This window comes from Convolutriloba macropyga, chromosome 1 (assembly GCF_964194025.1).
Source record: "Convolutriloba macropyga chromosome 1, txConMacr16.3, whole genome shotgun sequence".
Classification (NCBI taxonomy): domain Eukaryota; kingdom Metazoa; phylum Xenacoelomorpha; order Acoela; family Convolutidae; genus Convolutriloba; species Convolutriloba macropyga.
In genome coordinates this window covers 8677359-8701658 of record NC_134468.1, presented here as the reverse complement: position 1 = coordinate 8701658, position 24300 = coordinate 8677359, and the positions used below count along the sequence as shown (strand labels likewise).

Below are 24300 nucleotides of genomic sequence, written 5' to 3'. Positions count from 1 at the left end.
TTGGAAACAATATTTCGAATTTCGCCCCTTATTGATCTTTTTTGTCCACCTGTTAACCAGTCGCATTGAGGACAGGTCCCATATCTCTTCTGTTGAAATATAGGTTATTTTGTTTTTTTGTTATCTGATGCGATTTGGAAATTATTTATTTGAAAATAGATATTGAGTTTGGTCGTAATTAAGGGTTATCTGATTTTAAAGATGGTTGTTTCTAGTAGTCCTATTAACAAGTTTCAGCGGCCCTCTAACGTGGTATTACTTTATTCCATTAATGATTTGTTGAACGATACGTATGTTTTGGAAAGTTTTCTATCTGTTACTCATTTGGTAGCCAATTTAGTCAAGAATGTGGATGAGCGGGGTCGGAACATTATGTGTGAACGCACATTTCCGAGCCTCCTTGTTTACATTGTCTTATTGTTAAAAATCAGTACTAAACTAAAAGGAGACTTGACGACTTTCGATTACTCAACTAATATTGTTGTTTGTCAAAATGTTTGAACATTTCTTTCGCATGAATTAAGTTTAAAGAACTAAACCTCAGGAATTGTCAAGAGGAAGCTCCAAGAAAGCCCTTTTGTTTCTTCTGAACTGAAAATGTCGCACGCGTGTTTTTTTTTGTTCACAAACTTCAAAAAATTTTCTGTAAATTAAGTTTTTCAAAAATGTCAACGTGTTAATGCTTCTCCAATAATTGAACGAGTTGGCGATTGAAACCGATGAGATTTCCTTGTTTATTTTCTTAGGATTTCTTTTTTTCAATTTTCCACTCATTGGAATTCTCGGAGAAATTTAGAGGGGAAAATTGGGGCTCGGGGCGGGTGGGCAGTGATCTTGATGGGTGGTAAGGATCCGCGGGTTTGTAATATCCACCACAAATTCTCTTCTAAGTTTACTTTGGAACCAGTAGGAGTCAGTAAAGGTCTTTTTAAATTTGCCAATCTTTTCTGCACCCCCTCCTGCTTAGTGGGCATATAGTTTTAACCCCCCTCCCCCCAATCTCCCGGCGTACATGCTTTTTTTTACATAGCAACGTGCTATATAACAACACATAAATTGTAATGGGGGGCATAAAAAACACTGGGTGCAGAATAGATCCAAATTATGAAGGATGGTTCTAGAATTTCAGTTTGAAGTACTAACAGAAAGTGAGCGTCTGAATGTGGATTCGAAAGGCTCAATGTTAGCACTTGTGCCATTGGTCGGTTTGATCAGATCGTGGATGGCTTCTATCGTCTTCCCAAGATCCTGTCACAACAAAAAACAAATGGTTTCCCATTATAATCATATTGACTTTTCGGATCGTTTGTGCCCCCCCCCCCAGCTTATTGAGTGCATATTATTTGCCCCCCCCCCCCCAGATACACGTGCCTAGTTTTTACATAATGATTTACTATGTAATGGCACGTGCTCCGTAACTGGGGGGTGCAAAACGTACTGGGGGACACAAAGGGAAAAGATCCGATCGACTTTTCTATAAATTTAGATGAAAAAATCCTCACATCACAAAGCCAAAACGTGAAGCACAAGTTGGTCGAAAGCAAGGACAAAAAATTATCGAAGAGATCAACAAGTGCAAAAATTGTATAAGGAGTTTCTGTTTTTTGTAATTTTTTCTGTAGTTCCTCTCAAAAAAGAAGCATATAATTGAATGGACGACTCCACAATGCAGTTTTGATTGGGAATTTTTCGCCCCCCCCCCCCTCCCTATCAACTTCATGGGTTCATAAGAGATGCTTCTAGAGATCCAAGTTCGAGGGCTTAGTAGTAATTTGGCGTAATCAATACAGTAGTATAGCAAGTAGGAGACGCTTGTTTTAAGGCAGTTCAGTTCCATCGCGGTCGTTGTGCCAGCTTAGACAGCCATCCAAATAATTCATATTAGGACAGATAAGTAATTTCTGATATTTCTGAAAATTAAGATCTCGATTGTCTCAAATTCGGTGGCTTTGAGGCGTTGGCTAACATTGACGTTTATGGATCCATCCTGGTCTACGTCATAGAGGTTGAACACCCACATGATCTTCTGCTCCAGGGTTCCCAAGAGAAGCACCGTCAATGAAGTCAGGAAATCCTGCAAACCATAACTCATAAAACATCACACATACAAAAGCATCAAATTGAGGAGAATTCATGATTCTGCCCAATTGCAGTCTGGTAAAAAAATTTAAATATAAAAATTTGGGACGCTTCTGATGGTATTAAGTCACTGGGTAGGCATGCCTATTTCACTAGACGAGCGAGGATTGTTATCTTGCAAGATTCTTGCAAATAACGTTTACCTTGCAAGTTCTTGCAGGATTCTTGCAAATAACGCTTATCGTGCAAGATGCAAGATCCGACGCTTATCTTGCAAGAATCTTGCAAGATGATACATAGTGTTGGAAGATTCTTACAAGATCAAGATCTTGCAAGATAACCGTCCTCAATCAACTATGGTTTTCCGAAAGATAATAAATGCGTCTCGGTAGGATCAAACAGAGTCATAAATAACAGAGTCATATCTAACCAAAGGATACAAAAAATTGAAAGTGACGGATTGAAGACTAAACTTGCCGTCACGAATCAAGCCCAATATTATCTAAAGTATTAAAAAAAGTTTTTCAGGTGACAATTACTCAAATATTTAGCAACAATTACTCTAATATTAATTTGACAAAAAAAAACATTTTAAAAAATTGTTCTGCGTAGTTAGGGATACGCTAATTTTGCTCTTTCATCGTTAGACAAATGAGAGTTCCCACACACTTCATCGGAGATGAGTTCGATATTCAGGTTTCGAGACTCTGATGAATCGAGACTTTGGCCAGAATTGAGCAAGAGTCACGTCACTTGGCTTGAAAAACGATTTTGTTTGAACGAATGTTTGAAGTCTGGTATTGTAAACAGGAAAATCCGGCCTTTAAAAATCAGGAGTTTAAAAATCAAGAAAAACGCGTTCGAAATTCCAGTCTCACGTTCAAATTTGCGTAAAGTGACTTGCAGTTTTGTAACCCCAGAAAAACCAGCCCCACATTTTTGGTTCAAGTAAAACTATTACTCAAATTTTTCTTTTGAGAATTACATGATCGGATACTCTGTGTTAGAGAAATTCCATTTTACACCTTTCTTTGTTAGAAGAATTATAGTCTTCAATTTCTTGATTTGAGAAATGATGGTTGGGACATTCTCAGTTAGAGAACTTCAATTTTGCCTAGTCGATATCATATCAGTGCTATCTATCATCAGGCCCAATTGGAAGATAGCATTGCCGTAGTTGACTACAATGCTAAAATTGATTATATCAACAGTACATGGAACTTATCTTTCTTTAATGTAAAGATCAGCTAAGAGACTTGATAAACAATAACACGCTACAATGGAAACTATCCAAGCAGTCGTATAGTTACTTCCTTAGAAAAATACTATTTCAACTAGAAGGTCCGTAAAAGCAAGCTAAAAAATTAAAAGCCAAACCTCTTGAAGAACATATGTGAGCATCCCAATAATAATTTCAATGCTGCCCTTACCAAAAACTGATAATTTGTATACGATCCTGAACTAATTGAAAAATTCTTAACAAAAATAAGGAAAATGAACGAAATGAACTGCTAATTCTGTAAATAAATAGAATTTTATTGTGCTCTGTTTTGATGAAAACGAAACAGCCGACAAGCATCCGAAGAAATAACCTCGAGAAAAAGCAGCCTGCATTGAAGGACAGCACCTCCAATAAACAACCATAAACTTTTTCAAAACCTGGTTCAAATTTTACCTCACTTTCAAAAGTCGAAGGCTGTTTCGACTTCTTAAAAATCTACAGGAGAGCACAATTTCCCTCAAGAACCAGCGCAAATTAAAGGCAAACAAGTATATCGAAATCAAGATCCGTCAAGCAAAACTATTGCATGAAAAAATTCTAGGAAGGCAATTAAACAATAAATCATTCGCTCGTGAGCAAAAAATGTTTTGAAACGTGAACAATACTCGAATGAATTTGCATGTAAAATTCTAAGAGAAATAGTAGTGAATTAATTTTTTTGAGTTTATGGAGACTGAACTTAATGTATTGCAATTAAAGTTCATATTTTTGTAATTTGAATTCACGGGCAAAGTGTAGCATGTCCCGCAAAGTTGATTTAATTGAACTTGTCAACTAACAAAGTCCATATTGCTCATTTGCATGACCCTTTGCATGTTTTGTAATTTTCCAAGCGCTCAATGTTATCGGAAAGACTATAGCTCAAAATTGCTCAAATATTATGGATCTGTATTATAGACTGACTGTCTCATAACGTTGCAAGGCAGACAAATGTTTGAAAAGCATCGGAAAGAGTTAAAGGATGGAATTTCAAACTTAAAACATGCAAAAAATTGACAAAATTAAGCTAAATGAATAAAACACGGGCATCGAAATGAACAAATGGATACCCAGTTGAAAGTTTGAAGTTTTTCAAACATTCGCTGTCGTTACAACTTTGTGGGACAGTCTATCGCTGGTAATGTTTTGACTTTATTCTTAAAACAATTGCATATATTTTTTACGTAAAATTTTTGATGAACAGAAAAAATAAATGCTGTACCACATGAACAAAAAAAAATTCACAGCAACGACATTTGAGACAGCGAAAAATGACACTACATAGCAGGATTTTAAACAATTTTACATTCTTGAAGCATATCCATTAATTTTCAATTGGTTTATTGCACAAAACTCACTCCTTCTCAACTAGTTTGTGATATTGCAAACAATTTCTAAGCCGTCACATTAAACGGTCAATTAGTACTTTTATATATTTGAATTTTTATGCTTATTTTATATCCATTCGTTCTCTAACTAATGGAAAGCTTGTTTGTTTTTTTTTGTACAGATGTTTGTGATGGAGAACACTCACTTCGAAGCTGAGTAGAGTTAGACCAGATGGGTTGATGGCCCTCCACAGACTCTTACTGTATGCTGAGGAATCTGAAATGACAACCTCTAATCTTTATTGACCACATTACTCAATTCTAACATTACGAGCAATGACCGCTCATTATGGACAACCGCATCAACATTCTATTTCTTAGTACATTCTTATCCATTTCACTGGCGAAGAATAAATTTATGCAAACTCGACATCGATGTGGCAAAACCTGTTTTTTTTTCGTTTAAAAACTATGTTGTTAGAGCGAAGCCCAATTCGCTGAAAAAGATTGAAATTTTTATTAGATGATTTATACTTAAAGCTGAAACTATCCTACCTCTTTTAATTTTAACCAAAAATTGATGAAGGGAAATAAAAAATCGATGATTTTGAGAGAACATGTGAAAAACAGTTGATTTTTGGAAATTTTAAAAAATTCAATAATTAAATTTTTCACGGAATTAGTCTACGTTTTTGAAAGACCAGTTTTGAAAGTTCATGTTCAAATCACCCCATCTGTTCTTGATGGTAAAATAATGCAATACTTGTGGAGGAAAGTGCCCATGGCATTATTCGCAATCATAGTGCAAACGAGTAACTAAGTTTCCAGGTTCCGCCTATTGGTCTATTGAGCTACAAATAGATTTAAATGAGGCTGAAAAGGACGAGTGAAAGCACAAAAAATTATAATCAAAATCTGTGTTTCTAATAAATGTCAGAGTGTAGTTCTGGGAAGCCTAAAACAATTAGGGCTCAAAACAGAGTGTGCTTGTACCCTCGGTTTTGCTCAATTTGTCGAGGGATTCTCAGAATATCATTCTATTTTATTTAGTTTCGCTGTTTTCTTGGGGCATATGAAGACAAAATTTTGACCAACTGGAGTTCATTACGGTAAAATGAAAAAATTCAAAATTTTTCCGTTAGCTGTCTGTAACGCGAAAGCAATACTTGAAAAAGTAATGTAATTTTTGTGTGGAATCAAATGTAGTGTTCAAGAATTCTAGAGCATTGGCTTTAAAAGACTAAGTGAAAGAGAAATTTACTAAATTGAAAACCGGTTCAGAACCAGTTTCAAAGAATCTAAACCTATTGCGTCTAAACATTTTTTATAGAATTTGTTTTTTAATTTTTCGCTCAGTTTTTAACACACAAAAGCTTATTTTTTTAAAGAATTGTAGTAATAAGTATGAAAATTGAAGTGACGTTTTCCGAGATAAAAGTAGAGAATTTTTGAAAGACAAATCACATACGCAGATCACAAAAACTGTCAATCACGCAAAAACCCAATTTTTCAACTTTAATAATTCAGCTATCCAATCAACTCATCAAGCATCCTACTAAGCCAAATTATTAGTTATTAATAATCATCAGAAATCAGTTATTGTGAGAAGAAATCGTGAGAAAATAAATGCTCTGAAAGAGCTGCTAAATAAAGTAAAAATTGTATCATCAAAACTTATTCAACATTTTTTTAACTACAAAATAACAAAATTCTTTTCAGATATTGAGAATTCTCTGGATCTTTGCGCTGTTTTTTTGGGAAGTGAAATTTGACACAAAAGATAATCCAAGTGCAATGAGTTCATTAAATTTGTTTAACATTTGTTTAAAAAATGTACGTTCTCAGACTTTTTTAAAACAAAAATGCACTCAGATATTATTTGGATTGATGCATTAGACTTGATTTTTCTCGTGCAGGAAAAAAATTAAAAATGCGCATAAGAGCATATGATAGGCAAGACAGTTTTCTTATAACATCAAATCTTTGAAACTTGTTGAAATGGCGATATGCTAGAGGGGTGCGCTGAAAATCAATATCGAGAAAAATTAGTTCAATTTTTTTCCAGATTTTCATTTTTAGTAAGAAAACTGTAATTGTCAGTTTTTCGAATGTTTTTTTTTGTCTTTTAATAGATAATATACCACTAAGCACTAATAGATATGTACTACAACTTTATTGCAGAAGAAACGATAAGTTATCTATAAACACATAGAAAGTATGTTGGAGATACGGGAACTTTTACCTTTTCAAGATTGAACCAAGAAAGCCGTTTGAAAAACCTTGAGGATGAAGTTCGGAAATATAGCACCGAAACCGTCTCAAATTACCAGAAAAAAATTTTACAGGGTGAGTGGGCTACGGGCTAAAATAAGAGACTGATTGTTTATTCTTTGCGGACCGGTTCACAAAAACAAAAGTGCTCTTTATGAATAAAATGCTTAAAAATTGCTTTGAAGTAAATGAAAAACTCAGTGAGCAGCTTTGCTGAAAAATACTATAATTTGGAACCAAAAAATTTTTTTACCATGTTTCAGAATTGTTTAAGAAAGGTCAATGTAGATATAAAGATGATAATTCGGAATCTTTAATGTGTTTAAATTCGGTCCTTGCAAGGGTGACTAACCTCCAAATGGGAATAGCTGCGTCATGACATTCTTCAGTCGGGTCTCTGTCAAGTATCCATTAGGGCACTCCTAAAATTAACAAAGAGTGAATGTTTTTGACTAGTAAAATTACACCAGCTATTTCACGGGATGACCACCATAAATGTTTCTGGGAAACCATACGTAAGGTTGTATGGCTTCTTTGATACCATACATAAGACCATACAAAAACTTAAAGGTCATCTCAGATGGCGTCTTTTGGAGGATCTTTTCGGTTTGTGCCTCCCCCCCAGCTTAGTGGGCGCATATTATTTGCACCCCCCAGACGCACGTGCGATGTTTTTACATAATGATTTAATATGTGATGGCACGTGCTCTGTAACTGGGGGGTGCATAACTTACTGGGGGCACAAACGGAAAAAATCCCTTTTGGACCACGCAGTACACCGACTATATCGTAGTTGCCATTGCCCTTCAACAAAAAATTTCTATGGTGTCTTGGATACCATATCCAAGACAGCATAGATCATAAAACTATTTTATGCATCCTCATTTTTTGATTCCAAGATGCTTAATAACTGTTAATGTAATTGAATTGATCAAAAACAAAGACAGTGTGTACGCCAATTTAACGTAAATTTAATTGTCAAGTTTTTGGGTTGCATCTGGGCACTCTGGATAGTCATTCAAAATTCCTCTAGGGTGCATCTGAGGGCCCAAAATAAAAAATTTCACCTAGAATGTCTTATTCGTTCTGAACAATTAAAATTTAGAGGCCGGCATCTGGTGGAATAATTCATGTACAAAAATGGCGGCAAATGACAAAACTTAACCATAACAGGAATCGATTTCTCAAAATCTTAGCTTACAACGCATACCTAAGCGTTGTTTCATTGTTTTTCTCAGTAAATAGCATACCAATTATTTGAATTATTTTGCAGAAAATAAATGAATATTAAATTGAAATAAATAATTGAAACTTTGCAACAAATAGAGTTTCTAAATTCACAGTTTTTTATTGCAATTTCCAAACTAATGTGCAAGTTCAGAGGCTGAAAGTTAGAAGTTCGGTGTTCAGCAGGATGATCCATTGAGGCAGTGTTGACAATTATAATGTTTTCTTTTAATCCCTTGGGTATCTTGTCGTTAAAGAGAACTGATACGCCCTCTGCCTAAAGTTGTCCTTGGTTATTTTTATCTTGAAGAAGTAAGGCTACAGTTATAATCGTTGATTCAAATGATAAATTTGCCCTCAAAAACTTAGTGGCCTAATTGGTGAAAAATTTTTGGGGTGATGTAGAAAACTTGAATAAGAAAACGTTCGGCAAAATGCGCTTAAACGAATAGTGAGGCGTCAGTTTTTGTAGTATTTAGCTTCTTGAGAAGTTTGTTTTCTTAGCGGTTCTGGTGAACCGGATTTTAACCTTTGCACCCCCAGTGCGTTTTCCCCCCAATTACATAAAGAAGACGTCATCATATAGGAAACCACTATACAAAATACGAAAAATAAGGCACATGATTTAGGGGATGCAATTATTATACACTTACAAAGGTGGGGGCGGAGGGTACAAAGGAAAAAGATCCTACAACGTTACATATTGACATCGACGTTAGGTAGTATATTTTATCCTGAAGAAAAGGAAAATTGGTCAAGCGAATTAAAGACGATTAAGTGAATATTAGCATAAAAAATTGCAACCGTCTCTAATAAATTCTGAAAATTTAATTTGAAAGCAAATAATTTTTACCGCCTGTGAAATCTCTGTAAAATTTAAATGGAATCGCAATCAAATTTCATAAATGAGGAATAATGAACTAATTCTTTATCGACTTTTACAATTCTTCTACATTTTAATGTTAAAATTAACCAAAAACTTCAATTTGTTCAGCTGTAAGGTTACACGACGAGTTTAAGCTACTCTCATGTCGCTCCTGGTACAATTTTAAGGCAGAACTTTGTTTTAACGAGCAACACAAAGAAATAAATGATGCAACTTTTGCGGTCGCACGAAGCGATGATTACAAACACTACCGCGAGGTTATTCTCGCCTGTTTTTAAATTTCGGTTTGTACCGCTTGTACCAATTTTTTTAACGAGCTAACGAAATTTGTTTTTCAATATTGCTTAAAAAGGTTTTCTCAACGAAAAAATTGAAGTTGCTGGGAGTAAAATGCCAGCGTCATTTCTGACCAAATTATCAGCAAAAACTTCGAAATTTTTTAGGGGAAAAATCGACGATTTATGATTTTTTTTCAAATCAAATTACCGTTGCGTTCTTTAACAAAGCCTTGTAACGTTTTGTAAAATAAAATAACCGTGCTAAGATTTTCTCTCGTGTGATACTGATGATATCAACGAAAGCGAACATTCCAAAGCCTTCTGACCTTTAACATTTCACATACCAAAGAATTTCTTGTAAATTTTGTTTTGGTCCTTTTTATTGGTGCTGCGAACTATGGTACTCTTACATTGGTGTAAGTAGTGAGGATGCACGTAATATAGATTTGGGTTTCTAGATAAATCATCTCCTAATAGTTGCAATAATTTTGGCTACTCATTTTTAATTGCAAAATTTCATCGAAAATTACTTCAAACTCGTATCAAAGTACAGTGATTGATTTTGAACAGCTCTGAAACGCTTAAACAAAATGCAACCGTAACGATAGAAGCAAAATGCCTCCTAGCATCCGTTTGGTACGGCTTTAAGTGAATAATGAATTTTAAGCACTTGTTATTGTAGTCGCAATCAAAACGAATTGATTATGGGGGAATATCAATTGTCCGGACAGGTTATAAATCAAAATTATCTATGAAAATTTTGACAGCCGCTGAAAAAAAAAAATGTTTTTCAGCGGATGAATGGTTCATAACAATCCGCTTTTTAAGCTTAATTTTGAATGCACCTCTAACAGAAGTTCAGCACTTGTCAACACATTAGACGAATATTTATACATAGTTTTTCCACTGAATAGTACATTTTTAAAATGTTTTTTTTTTCGTTTAGTGAAAATCTTTGTTTTTCGGTGCTGCAAACTAGGGGATGCTCTTGCATGACGTCACATACCTGTTTGAATCCCCTGTAGAGAATCTTGAGTTGTTCCTCTGAGAAGCCACTGGTGCTAGCCAAATGTTTCAGACTGCTGGGCCGGTGCCGGATCATGTCCGCCCCAATCTCGTCTGGGTCCTGGTCTGAAAAGAGGGAACTTGCACCCACTACACCTGCAGCCGCCGATGAGGACTGGTTGACAACCCTCAGGGAGGTTTTTTTCACAGCTGTTATTCTGAAGGCCGTGGAAGCCTTACGTACTTTATCCAACATTTTTGGAACAGATTTCGAGAAGTACAAATGTTAGGAACAAAAAAGTAGTCTGTAAAATAAGTTTCCCAGTGAAACAAATTTTGATAATTTTTTTTGAAGATCTTGCTTTCCTGTTAAAGTAAAAATAAAAAGCGTCTACCGTAAATTCACTCTGTCACTTTTATAGCTAGTTAAACTTAAAAGTGATCAAAAGTGACCTTCTATTCTAAAATCTTATGAATCCAAGTAAAAATTAATCATGAAGCATATTGCAGGTGCGTCTATCCATACAGAAATGAACTACTTTCAAAGAAATCAATTACAGACCAATTAAAAGGATTAAGCATGACTCATTGTTCATATGTATACAATATATTTGTTACATAACCGACTAACTTCGGGCGAATTGCTCTCAAACGAGCGGCGAGCGGTTGGCTTCGTCAGTAGCTGGCCACGGTTTAGTGAGGTTAGCTTTAGCTTATTTGAGGCGGCGTGAGGTCAGCGCAGCGGGAGAGGGGGACTTTGGCTGCACAATGCGCAGGGGTGATCTTACGGCCTGAACGATGTGGAGGGGTACAGATTGGGGGGGGGGGGGGTCAAGCTCAGAGAACCACCCTTCACACCATAAGTATAAGTCTCAAAAATAGTTTCTGTTAATTGCATACTTGGAGACTAGTGAGCTGAAAACTTAATGCCCGCTGTCCGCTACCTGTTTATTCCGTTTTTGAGGACAAAAAGTCAAATGGGTCAGACAAAAAAATCGCTTAAGTGAAAAATCGCACAAAAAAGACAAACAGGACAAATATACTTCGTTTGAGAGCAATTAACAATGGGCATACTTAATCCTTTTAATTGGTCGATAATGGTTTCTTTGAAAGTAGATTCATTTCGGTATGGATAGAGGAACCTGCGCGATGCTTCATGATAAATCATCACTTGGATTCTTAAGAGTTTAGAATAGTAATGACTTCTTGAAACCAAAAAAAACTCATAATACAGAAAAAATCTTGCAACTTCTTCCATATTTTGACATTTTAGCGTTTTGTTACAACGAATCTTATCCAGATCTCTCAAAAACTATTCAAGCTTTGTTTCACTGGGCCAAATTTCTTTCACTGTGTTTGTTAGATACCCCAACCCCAACTCATTGTCCCGCGATTCTAATGTGGGCAATATAATTAAACATTGTCTAAAACTCTGGCCAGAATTTTGGTCTTGTTTGTTAACTCGATTTTCGAAATGATATTGTCGATAGTCGGCACTCAATAGGTACAACCAACGTATATATAAACTTACATACATGCATTAATTTTACTCCGTCGAAGGTCACAATTTTAGTGCGATTTGTCTTGCAGTTTTTCTTACAAATAAACTCTATTTGTAAAAAAACTGCAAGACAAATCGTCCAAAAATTGTGCTTTTCGACGTAGTAAGATTAATTCATGTATGAAAGTTTATATCTACGCCGGCATGTGCCTATAGTTTTGAACACCTTATTCGCATCTGTTTTGAAAATTCATCTGAAATGGAGATATGATAGACGTCGGGGAGAGGGGAGAGGGGCGGTGCTTCACCGTGAAAGAACTGGGACTCTAAGCAACTATCTTCGTCAAAGCTTTGGTTGCAAAAGTATCCAGATAACGAGGGTATGCGCAAACTTTTAGCGATGGCCTTGTAAACTTTGCTAATCGATTCAGTCGAAATAACTTTACACAAATAACTCAACCCCTTATCTTTCAACAACCACGAGCGAGTAAAGTGAATTTGTCTAAATGTAAAATGTTTTATCGATCGGAATAACTGAGCTAATCAAAAATCAATTAGGGAACCAAAAATTGGGGAACAATTCGAACAATCACAGCAATGTACGTTTGTAAAAATCACACGGTGGGAAAACCGATAACGTGAAAAAAGGAAAAGGCGTTTAAATTGGAGCGTGGAACAGATAATGTGTTCAGTTCCTCTTGTAACTCAGAATTTTAACTGGGATTAGCACATCAATGCGTAATTTAAGAGAGCTTTTGAGAGCGAAAATGTGACCCAAGGGCGATTTGGAGGGCCGTAAATTTTGACTTATTCTAATTACACATTTCAAATTTAGCAATCGTCTTCAATTCTCAGGGGGGTCGCAAATCCCTCGCAAATTACACTTAGCGGTAAGGGGGAATTAAAATACAAGGCAAGATCAAAATACAATGCGAAAACAACCCGCTAGTTTAAGGCTGGTCCTGTAAAAATCAAATTTGCTACCCTTGGTAATGCAATTTTCTTGATTTCTTTATTTATTATATAACTAATATCTTAATGTCTTGATAATTATTAACTTAATTTATTTATATCTTATAACTACTAACTTGATGTCGGATTGGTTTATCTGAAAAAAAATTTTTGGCTATTTTTTTTTTCAAAGTTAGGAATTTACTTAATTCGAATTAAAATGTTAAGTTATAAGTTTAATTATTTTTTGGTTTTTATTCAGTTATATCAATGGAAATAAAGTTTTCCGTTTTCTATTGGAAAGAAATATTGAAAACGCGAATTATTGAAAAACAAGATTTTTCTGTTTGGATAGCAATGCGAATGATAGAAAACGTGTTCACAATTGAAATAAATGAATAAGATTTGAGAAAGTGAAAGAAATTAGAAATTATGGAAATAATGATGGAATTATGCTTGCAAACAAACTAAGATCGCAACAGGATTGTGGGAATGAGTGGGAAAATTAGGAGTCATATCGTATTGGGAGCAATGGTGTGTGACTTTTGGTAACATCACTCTATTTTCCCATTTCCCTATAGATCTATCTTTTCCCCTCTCTTTGGTCACAGATGTTTGTTCACACTTTTATGCAGCTACTTCAAGCCTGGATTATAATAATGGCATCTTGCTTCCACCGCCAAACACCGCGTGACACAACTAGTGGGAATACACCAGGGGAGGGGGGGGGGGTTGATGGTATGGACTGTGGAAAACCAGCGTGTGAGACAACTAACAGGGATACGAGGGATGTTAAGGGGGGGGGATGAAGAGAGATGATAGTATAAAAAGGGATAAAAAGGGAATAAAAATACACATCTCGTTAATTTTTACAGTTGTGTTTTGTTTCTCCTTCAAATAGAATTCTTTGTGTATTGTCACAGCATGTCTCACTGTAATGGTGTTTTTTTGAAGTTGTGCTTTATGGCTTAAAATAAACAGTGCGTCTGAGTTGACTTAGCGGTGAATAAATTTGAACAGGATTTTGATCATTTCTTTTTCTTTAATTCCATTTTGAAAGTGCTTGTTCACGCTGGGACTTCTGTTGACTCTAAGCAATCGGAAAACCGAGTCCTCAAATCGATAAAAGTTGGGCCCTTCTTTGCAATGCAAAGCAGCCAGACCCAGACATCTTAGCAAATATGTTCATACGAGAAAAAAAAAACAGAGAGCTCTGAGCCGCAGCTCTGAAAATTTAAACACTTAATTGATCCTTACTTAGTTTTACAACAAAATTTAAGGCGGCGTAGCACTCATGATAATAATTTTACCGCGCATGCTAAAATTCTGATTAAAATATACACATTTTTTTTCGTTTTACAACTTTGCGTCTGCTATTAGTCACCTCCAAATATGCTTAAAAATATCTAAAGCAATAAAATTTTAAAATTTCTGCACTTCGAGACGTTTTAGGTAAGATTATCGAGTTAGTGCCAAGTTTGAATTCTAAAAAGGACTTCAAGACGTACACCAAAAAAAACTTTCTAACGCCAAATTCTATAATCTATTTTTTCGACATATAAATTGATCGTAATCTTTATAGTTGTTAATTTGATTGAATTTTAAGTGCGATTTTTTTTGGGTTTCTAACAGCTGGTCTTCTACGGCTCTCAATAGATTCTAAAAAATATGAGAACCCGAACTTGAGTCTCAGAGCATTTCAGCACTGATCCAGCACACATTTCAAGAGCAGAAATTTAATTCATTTCTGAAACATTACATCTCCAGTAAACTGTAAGTTTTTCTATGTGCAATCATTCTAATGAAGAATGACTGCACATGGAAAAACTTACAGTTTACTGGAGATGTAATGTTTCAGAAATTAATTAAATTTCTGCTCTTGAAATGTGTGCTGGATCAGTGCTGAAATGCTCTGAGACTCAAGTTCGGGTTCTCATATTTTTTAGAATCTATTGAGAGCCGTAGAAGACCAGCTGTTAGAAACCCAAAAAAAATCGCACTTAAAATTCAATCAAATTAACAACTATAAAGATTACGATCAAATTATATGTCGAAAAAATAGATTATAGAATTTGGCGTTAGAAAGTTTTTTTTGGTGAACGTCTTGAAGTCCTTTTTAGAATTCAAACTCGGCAATAACTCGATAATCTTACCTAAAACGTCTCGTACCCCAAAATTGAGACTGAGCAGAATAATTTCATACTTTTATAGCTTATAACAGGTAATTACTATATTATTATACACATTCTTCATACTAAAGCTAGTGCTTAGGCAATTACCGCAAAGACCACTTGGCTTAGTGGATACGAATTGCTATGCAATTAAATGTTACAAGTAACCACGCGGGATTGCATATAAAGTGAACCTTGTTGGTAGTAGAAAGAATAGAAATTTTTTCAAAAGTCAGGACGAGCCAGTGTAAGTTGTGACCAGAAAAAAACAGAATGTCTCTAGATTGATTGAGCAGTGATTTGATCTGCCAGCAACCTCCTGGAAGGTTTTCCTTGCTTCAGAAAAAATTCTTTCGCTAATCGATAGAATGCTCCCTTCAGTCTAAAATCTGTGAGGCTAAAAATTTTTTGGTTGAATTGACCTCTATTTAAGATCACTATTTGGTTGAATAGCAGAGCAGATAAACTTTTCGTTTTTCTTAAAGAGAACTCTTTTTCGCTGACTTTTTTTATTGGATCCTCGATTTTTTCCAATTTAATCCTTGATTTCAAAATAACAATTTTGTCATGAAAACTGAAAAGTGAGCGCTCTTGGCGCAATGATTTTGCATTAATGTTGTCATCGTCACGAATTACAAAATAACTTGCAATTTGTGAAAAACGTTTCAGAAAAGACCAAACTAGATCGTTAGATAAGAATCTTTGTTCTTGTCAAACGCAATTTCTCGTAAATTTTTATCTGTTATAATTTTTCATTAGCAACAATTCATATAAAGCTTATAAAAACAACAATAGCTTGCAGTTGGTTAGTCTGGGCTTTTATTGGGCTATAAGAATTAGACAGAATCAGTGGTCAATCTAAATTTTAGACAATGATCTGTAAAAAGTGAAAGTGCATTTGCTAATTCTTCTTATTTGTTTTGCCTGTTTTGCCTGTTTTTATCGAGAATATATTGATACTTGTTGATGATGCCAATGTCAATTGCGCCTATCAGGATTTTAAACTCCGATATAATCGAATAATTTGTTATGACATCACGTTATTTGAGCTATTATCTTTTTCTAAATGCCTCTAAAGTTCCAAATTGCGGTTTTCGGATGTAGCAACTTTTGTAAATGTTTTTGCCCAATGTTTTTCATGCGAACGTATGACAAAAGGGTTGGTTCAATGAATTGTTTATATTCGAAGTTCAATTAATTATGATTATGCCATTGCTCGTCAAATGATTATGCCAATGCTCGTACTACTTGGATCAACTTTCGAGCTAATGCAAAATTAAAGGAATGAACTCATTTTGTTTTTAGTTTAAGTTGACACCCGATAACTCGAACTAACCATTAAGATTCTTATAATATTTAGCTTTTATTAATTTTTTTTGTTTAGCATAGGAATGGATATATAATTGCATGAGTTTCAAACGCACTTCTCGGAGAAAGTTTAATTGAAAAAATGTTTAAATTGAGCGACTTTCTTTTATTATCTCGGGGAAAAATGAAGGAATAAAATTTACAAAAATAATAATTTAACATAAATTTTGCACCTGATTGAGATTCACTTCAATAAATCACATTAGTTTTGATATGATCATGAGAAATAAAATCACACAAGTTTTTTCTCATAATTTCTGGGTCTGAAACCAAACAGACCGATGGATTCCTACGTATAAAAGCCAGGACACCAATGATACCGAGAATCCATAGATTTTGTCTAACTAAAACCATTTATTCAGACCATACAAACGTTTAAAAATGACAATATATGGACTATGGTAGCTGTCAGTTTATATGTCAAAAATTTGCATACTACAAATTCATGCACAAATTGCGTGTATAGAACTATCAACAGCTGTTAACTATGAAGAAGGTATTAAAATATTTGCATAAATTTTCTGCTCATCAAACACATCAAAGCAACGTGATCACCAGTTTATTTAACATAAACGTTAATAGCCGCGATCATTAAAAAATTTGGTTTAATCTGAATCAATTGATGAAGCCCCCCTCAAATGGCCCTAAAACTCCAATAGCCGATAAAAACGCTGTACTGTTTGGTTATTGGATCAATCCTGTAAATTTTTTTTCTCGCAGATATGAATTAATTTGGAAAACCAAAGTCGGATTTTTAAAATTCGGATCAAATTTAAAGCTCCGGCGAAAAATTAGTATTCTTTCAGTGTAAGATTTTGTGTAAAATTTTAGCAACGAAATGCTGGCTTTAAAATTATTGTTTTGCAGAATATAGGTCACGCGACTCGGATGAAGTCACTGAGAAATCTTGGCTTTGGTCACGTAGCGGTTCGAGATGAAAGCTAATAAAATTAATAATAGTTTAACTATAGTCCACAAAAATTATTGCTTCAAGTGTCTACTGGCACTGAACTACCACAATCTGCGTCCAGGGCCGATACCAGTTCTCCTGAGACAATCGTCGCGAAAAGCGCACAATTGTTTGTGTGCTCGTTTTACATTGCCAGGAAAAATAAGACAGCAATCCCAAGTCTAAAAAACATTTAGTCAGGGGCGGTATGATCAGAAACAACTTGGTCATAGGTGGCTTCTGTGCGCGAACCCTTACTTTTTACATAGCCAAACATAACTGTGAGCGTTCGAAATTTTATCCAGTGTTTTTTCCGTAATTGATTGCGGAGATATTTCTCTAGGCGTCCCTCCAGCTTAGTAGGTGTATCTTATTTGCAATCCCGAGAACATATGCTAAGTTGTTACATGATGATTGTTCCGACCCCACTTGTGGGGTGAGGAACTATATACTCAAATGAGAGAGAAAGAGAGAGAGAGAGAGAGAGAGAGAGAGAGAGAGAAAGAGAGAGAGAGAGAGCGAGAGAGAGAGAGAGAGAGAGAGAGAGAGAGAGAGAGAAAGAGTAAACTCCTCTGGATAACAAAATAAACAATAAAATTATATATCAAAATATATCGACAAAATTTGATTAATCGATTTTTTTAAGGATCTTGGAGTGAGTAAGTTATGTTAGTACCCAGAGAGGACCACGAACGGATCCAGTAGGAACACACTAGCGCAGCCCTTAACGTCATTATTTAGTAAGGAAATTTTTTTTAATTTTTGTTTTCAATGTGAGATTTTTCAAGTGCTGTTCAGTATTTACAGCCGTATGGTTCGCACTACTGGGTTTAGTCTATCCAGTACAGCACCCTAGTAAAACGTAGAGCAGAGAGGGGAAAAAAATTAAAAAAAATTTTTTTTCTAAAATTCGGAACCAAATTTTCCGAGGGAACCTTCAAAAATCACAAAAATGGGCATATCTCGAATACTAGAAGGTTTCAGAGGGTCATTTTTTTCACACCAGAAAGGGAACCCTATTTTCTATGTCTCTTAGCATCCAACCAAAGGGTAGTGATTTTAAAACACAATGGTTTAATAATGAATCAGCTTAGACAGACCCTGGAGAAAGAAAATATCGTCAAAATAGTTTACTAAAAAATTTTTTTTTGAATCATTGTTCGATAAAAAGAAGCTGTCCCTTAAACGGGTTTTTTTTTGTTCGGAAAATTTTGGCCGATCGATATATTCATCGTAGAGAAATGTCAGTGGTATCAGTGAAAAGCTCATCCAGCTTAGAATTCGAAACTATAAAGATTTTTTTGAGTTTCGTGTTTTTCGAGGAGTTAGCGAAGTTTAAGGTTTTGTGTAACAACGTCATATTTGCATGATTTTGTTCACTTTCGGCGTAATTTTTGTTCAAATTAACGCTTTTCTATAAACGTATTATTTCATTTCAAATATAAATTTCAAGTTACAAAAAAATAAATTTTGTGTTACCAATTGATCGATGAGAAGGCAAATTCTGGTCTCGTGAGCGTGAGAAAGATTACTATAAAAAAACTGAAATTCAATTTGCGAGCTGTTTTTTAAGAAAAATTTTCATAATTTTTATAAGTGACCTAAGGAATAGATAGTATATCGAGGTTTGCGTTGATGACAAACCTTATTTACAGTCAAAAGATACCCAATGAACAATAAAAAAGCTTTCAATTAATCGCTTATGATTTTTTTGTCTTCAGCTCTGAGTTTTCGGAATTTTTAATGAAATTTGATTTTCGTTTCCAAATTTCACTAAATTGTGGGAGTCCTATATCATAGATTCGCTACCTAAAGTGAAAATGGCTCCCCAATGTGCATTAGGTAAACCTATGTAGTGCTTTGAATGGCCAGCTAATGGCTGTTAAGACTTAAAAAAAATTTTTTCGATTTTTTTTAACATTAACCGATATTTAACCTTTTTGTTGAACAGTAAGCCATTCTCAATAATTCGAGGACTTCTGTCGTTTTTACTGCAACCAACAAAAATCTGGCAAACGGCTTTATCTGTTAACTGTTGGTTCTATGACTTCGATGTCACGAGTTTTCATAATTTCAAAAAAAAAATTTCTTTTTGTAATTTTGGTTTCTTTTGGAATCTTATCTCATTATCCTGATAATGATAGTTACCAGTTGCTTAGAAAAGACGTCCAATAGATCATAGATAAAGTATTCAGAGAAAAAATTTAGTCTAAATGGCTTCGATACTTCTCGTTTATTTCTGCTGATTTTTTTTTGGGTTTTTCCTGTACTTGTCGTTGTATTAGTAATCTTAGGACTTTTTGTGATGTCTTATTGATAACATATTGATGAAAAACAACCTTATCTTCCATAATGTATTTTATTTTTTGACTTCCATTGAAGGCTCTTGATTTTAATGGTTGTTAGGACTTTAAGAAAAGTCTTTACTTAATTTTGTGGACATTAGCCTAATTTTCTTAAACTTTTTTTCCTGAAATGTAGGTCAGTCTCAATAATGACAAGACTTTCTTCTTTTTTTTCAACTAACATCTGGTGAGCGGTTTTGTCTTCTAACGATTGGTTTTATGACTTCGATGCCACGAGTTTTCATAATTTTTTTTTGGAAATTTTTGTAATTTTGTTTCCCCTTTGAAATTTTGGAACATTACCCGAATATTGGTAGTTTCCATTGGCTTCGGGAAAAGATTCAATGAATCTTAGAACATGTTTTAAGAAGAAAACTTTTTAGTTTGAATGGCTTCCACACTTCCTTGCACTTTTCTACTGAAATTTTGGTTTTAGCCTGGTTTTGTTGTTGGTTTCGTAATCATAAGATTTATTTTGATGTCTTATTGATGACATATCAATGAAATACATCCTTATCTTCCCGACAAGGCATAAATTTGCGTATTTATTGACTTCCGTTGAGAGCTATTGATTTTAGTTGCTGTTAAGGCTTTAAAAAAAATCGAAATCATTTTGAACACTAACAGTTTTTAAACTTAGTTTCATGAACTGTAAGTCACTCTCAGTAATGACATGACCCCCTTTTTCTGCACCAAAATTAATCTGATTTGTGGTTTTATCTGTTTTTGACTGGCTTTTGCTTTAGTCTGGTTTTTTGACTTCGATGCCACGAGTTTTCAGAATTTCAAAAAAATATGAGGAATTTTTGTAATTTTCGTTCCCTTTGAAATTTTATCTCTTTGTCCCATTATTGATAGCTCCCATTGGCTTAGAGAAGACGTCCAATGGATCATAAATAAAGTTTTCAGAGAAATGCTTATGGTTTCAATGGCTTCGAAACTTTCTTCTCGCACTAATGAATTTTTTGTTTTTGCATGTATTTGTTGTTGTTTTCATAATCATAAGATTTATTGTGATGTCGTTTTGATAAATTAAGATTGACAAACATCCTTGCCATCCCGTTGAGGCATAACTTAGCGTATTTTTTGACTTCTGCTGAAAGCTCTTGAATTTAATGCGTTGATATAACGGGTTTTCTCTAAAATTTCTTGATTTTATATTTGTTCATATTTGTTGATTTTTTGAAATCATATTGTTGAACGAAAAAACAACCTCATTGCTGTTAACACAATTTATAAGATTAAAAAAATTTACCAAAATTTCTTTTATGAGTTTGGACACTTTTCCCGCTCGATTTTTTTTTAAATTTGCTGTTTTTGCCTTTTTTTAAATTCTTCAAGCAGTCGTTAGATGGTGACTGGTCTCATAGGCTTCTAATTGAAGATTGAATGAATGATTGCACTCAATGCAGTCAGTTTATAGCGAATAGTATTAAAATTTATGATACTGTTCGTTTTCAAAGATTTTTTTATACTTTTCAGTTTTTCTACTTTTCGTCAACTTATAACTTGTTCTCATCCTTTAGAATTTCATTTCAATTGTTTGCATGGCCCTTTAACTCGATGATCCGGTAAACATTAATGTATAAAAACAATATTTATCAAATCTGTTTCGACTGTTTTTATGCAATAAATCCGCCCTTCGATGTAATTAGTTTAATTTTTCGAAGTAAAACATAATTTTTAATTATTTAAATCTTCAAATTACATTTCTAAGAAAAGACTATCGCTGATATCATGCGGCAATGAAAACTCTAAACAAACCGAAAAAAAAGCGTTGTCAAATATAATTTGAAAACAAATTTGTCGGCGCAGTTTTGTTTCTAAATGGCATATGAGCGCTCAAAAAATCTGTTCAAAACAAACATTTTTAATGATACAATTTGGTAGGCATGCTCATGAATTGTATTGCAGCCATTTGTGATACCTTTTTGGAAATTAAACGAAATGGAGAACATGAATTCTTTTTAAAGACATAAAGGAACATTTATCTTGGTAATTGGTTGTGCTCCAAAAACTATAACTCAGCCATAACTTCCTTATAAATTTTTATAAAAACTATAACTGAGCCATAACTTCCTTATTAATTTTTATAAAAACTATAACTAAGCCATAACTTCCTTATAAATCCTTATAAAAACTATAACTAAGCCATAACTTCCTTATAAATTTAGAAAGGAACTATCAGAGAATTAGTCAGCCTAAAACAAAACGTTGAAACGCAACCATAATAAAGTGGACGGATACCAAGCACATTTTTCCATGGTCAGTACACTATTTCTGCATTGTTTGAAAAAATCTTGAGAAATAAAATGCCGTGCTTGTAAAAATTTAACAGCAGGCTGTTTTTATGTGCAGAATTTTTTAGATTGAACCGTTAAGGCAGCTCTTTTCTTCAAAAGTCATATTAAGGATGTGTTCGAAACAACTTTTAAAATCAATCGATATCAATTTTTTGAACACATATTTTTTGTCAACATTGTGTTTGTATCGATTGCTTTCCGAGAGTAGAGTAATAGGTTTTTCAAATGCCTTTTATAAATTAAAGGAATATCTGAAATGAGGCTGTTATTTTAATCGAACGTGATATTTGTTTTGAGAAAATCAATCGCCTCCGTGAAAAAATGTTTATGAACCACTTAAGTGCGAAACAAAGTGAGGTTGAACCGTTAAATCACTTTAATTTCTTTTTAAGAAAAAAAATTAAGAAGAAAATGGGATTATGGCATTTTCTTGGTATTAAAACTGTATCTATGACCATATCTATGACCATGGTATTAAAACTGTATCTATGTCATCAAATATGACCCTGTCAATGTCAAAATCTGTAAAAAAAATTAAACAGGCAAAAAGCCTAAACACCGAATTAGTTCTATTAAAATTTTTTTCTGTCTTTTCTGATAATTTAAAAAACACTCCTCTCTGGAGACATAAGGAAGGACGCAATGAATTGGGGGCAATTTTCTGCAACCTGCATTGGAAGAAAAATTGTTTAAAAGGCGAACGTTATTTCCGCTATTTCAATAATCTATGTAACCGTCCCGGGCCGAGGTGTCCACATGTATTCCATCATTATTAATTGAGACTAAGGTGTGAAGCCAATTCCACTCATAATTAGCAGGAAAAGAGTGTAAGTGTGTAATTTTTGAGGAAATTACCCAATTTTTACACTCTTTACACTCTTTAGTTCCTTTCTTATCCTCAGCCTGGTCTGTTAAATATCTTTCCTGGAAGTTTATGTCCATCAATGCTCCCCTCTCATAGGCATAGTACACATCTGGATAGTAAGTCAACAGTACTGAATCCCCTATTTGAAAATATGTCGATAAATTAAAATCAGGGAAGTTAATTTTGCTACTCACGTGACATTCGGAGGTGACGATGAAGGGAATAAGAAAAATAAACAAAAACACCAACGATTTTTCCCTTTTGTAATCAGAAGTAATTCCACACCCGTTCTATAAGGCTATTAGGCACGCTAATGAAACACAAAGAGCAAAAAGGAAACAAATAACACACCTATTTTTTCCTTATACGATTCACCAGAGTTCATTTTGAGCTATTTTAATTGTAAACACATATTTGCAAAAAAACAACACCGGATGCTAAGGTATAAGATTATTTAGTGAAAAAAATGACTTATACTTTATAAAGCAGAAAATCGATGTCGTGTCATTCAGCATAAAATTTGCTCAGGGTATTCATACAATAACGTTTTTTTTTCAGTTCTAATCTACAAAAAGTACTTATATTTTATAAAGCAGCAAATATGTGTCATATAGTTTTGCAGAAAATTTGCCCTCGGTATTTATAAATTTACTTTCTTTTCAGTTTTCATCCAAAAAGACGGTATTGCGAAAATGGAGAAGGGTAATTAATGGATGTTAATGTGAAATTGGGAAGCCACTTTTTACCCCTTTTAAAAAATAATTCCGAAATCCTCAACTCCAAACTGACCGCTAATAAGTATTATTGGCATGTACTAACAAATAATACCATTATAAACCCAATTGCAGTTTAAAGCGCCCGGCTAGCGTTTTGGGCAAATTTTACCTTTCTACAAAATCTTTCCCTGTGCTGTTCTTAATTCCCTCATTTTGTAAAATGCAACTTCAAAGTGGACCTGAAAGGAAAATGGGAAGTTTTCCTTAATTTAATGACGTGAATGCGTGACCGAATTTCAAAGAGGACAAATCACGTTAGCAAAATAGGAAATTAGCTGAAGCCGATGGTTGAAAAAGCTGATTTTTTGTGGAAAAACGCATTTAGTTAGAGGCCTTTTATAAACAAATATTAAGTTTCATTGAGAATTTGCCAATTTTTAACCATAGAAAAAACAAATTTGCGAGTTGTTCAATCGTTGCTTGTTAAATATGCGGTATGATTATAGGTGCTCAAGTTTATTAAAGCGCTGCAAAAATTGAAAATTTTTTGCAGTTATTTATTGCCGGCTAATTTTAGATGAGGAACAATAAAAATAATATTTTACGGGCCATAAAATTTTATCCATCGACGAAGATTATTTTAACTGCAAGTAATATCTGGGTGAGAATAAAAAATAAAAGCATATAGTTCATTAAAAACTTTTCGCCAGATGCAGGAAGTGAATTGCAGAATTGCAACCAAAAATTTGCCACTTAAAGTAATAGTTTTCGTACATTTATACATGGGAGAAGCATT

At 34.2% G+C, this 24300-nt stretch overlaps 1 protein-coding gene across 3 annotated transcripts in view; it reads right to left on the bottom strand.

The window, feature by feature from the left end:
• LOC142334741 (A-type potassium channel modulatory protein KCNIP1-like) overlaps nucleotides 1–23201 on the bottom strand; it is a 29753-nt gene extending 6552 nt beyond the window's left edge. Inside the window, exons 1-6 of one of the 3 annotated variants that reach the window (XM_075383027.1) lie at nucleotides 22983–23201; nucleotides 10337–10461; nucleotides 7292–7361; nucleotides 4875–4945; nucleotides 1967–2074; nucleotides 1144–1248 (exon numbers count right to left, since the gene is read on the bottom strand). In XM_075383027.1, coding sequence (XP_075239142.1) covers nucleotides 1144–1248; nucleotides 1967–2074; nucleotides 4875–4945; nucleotides 7292–7361; nucleotides 10337–10461; nucleotides 22983–22989 — 486 coding nt within the window. In that variant the 5' untranslated portion in view covers nucleotides 22990–23201. Of the gene's footprint in view, nucleotides 1–1143; nucleotides 1249–1966; nucleotides 2075–4874; nucleotides 4946–7291; nucleotides 7362–10336; nucleotides 10702–12144; nucleotides 13420–22982 lie in introns of those variants that run through there. The other 2 variants (XM_075383017.1, XM_075383009.1) reach the window with 2 other exon arrangements.
• Between the last annotated feature and the right edge of the window lie 1099 nt (nucleotides 23202–24300).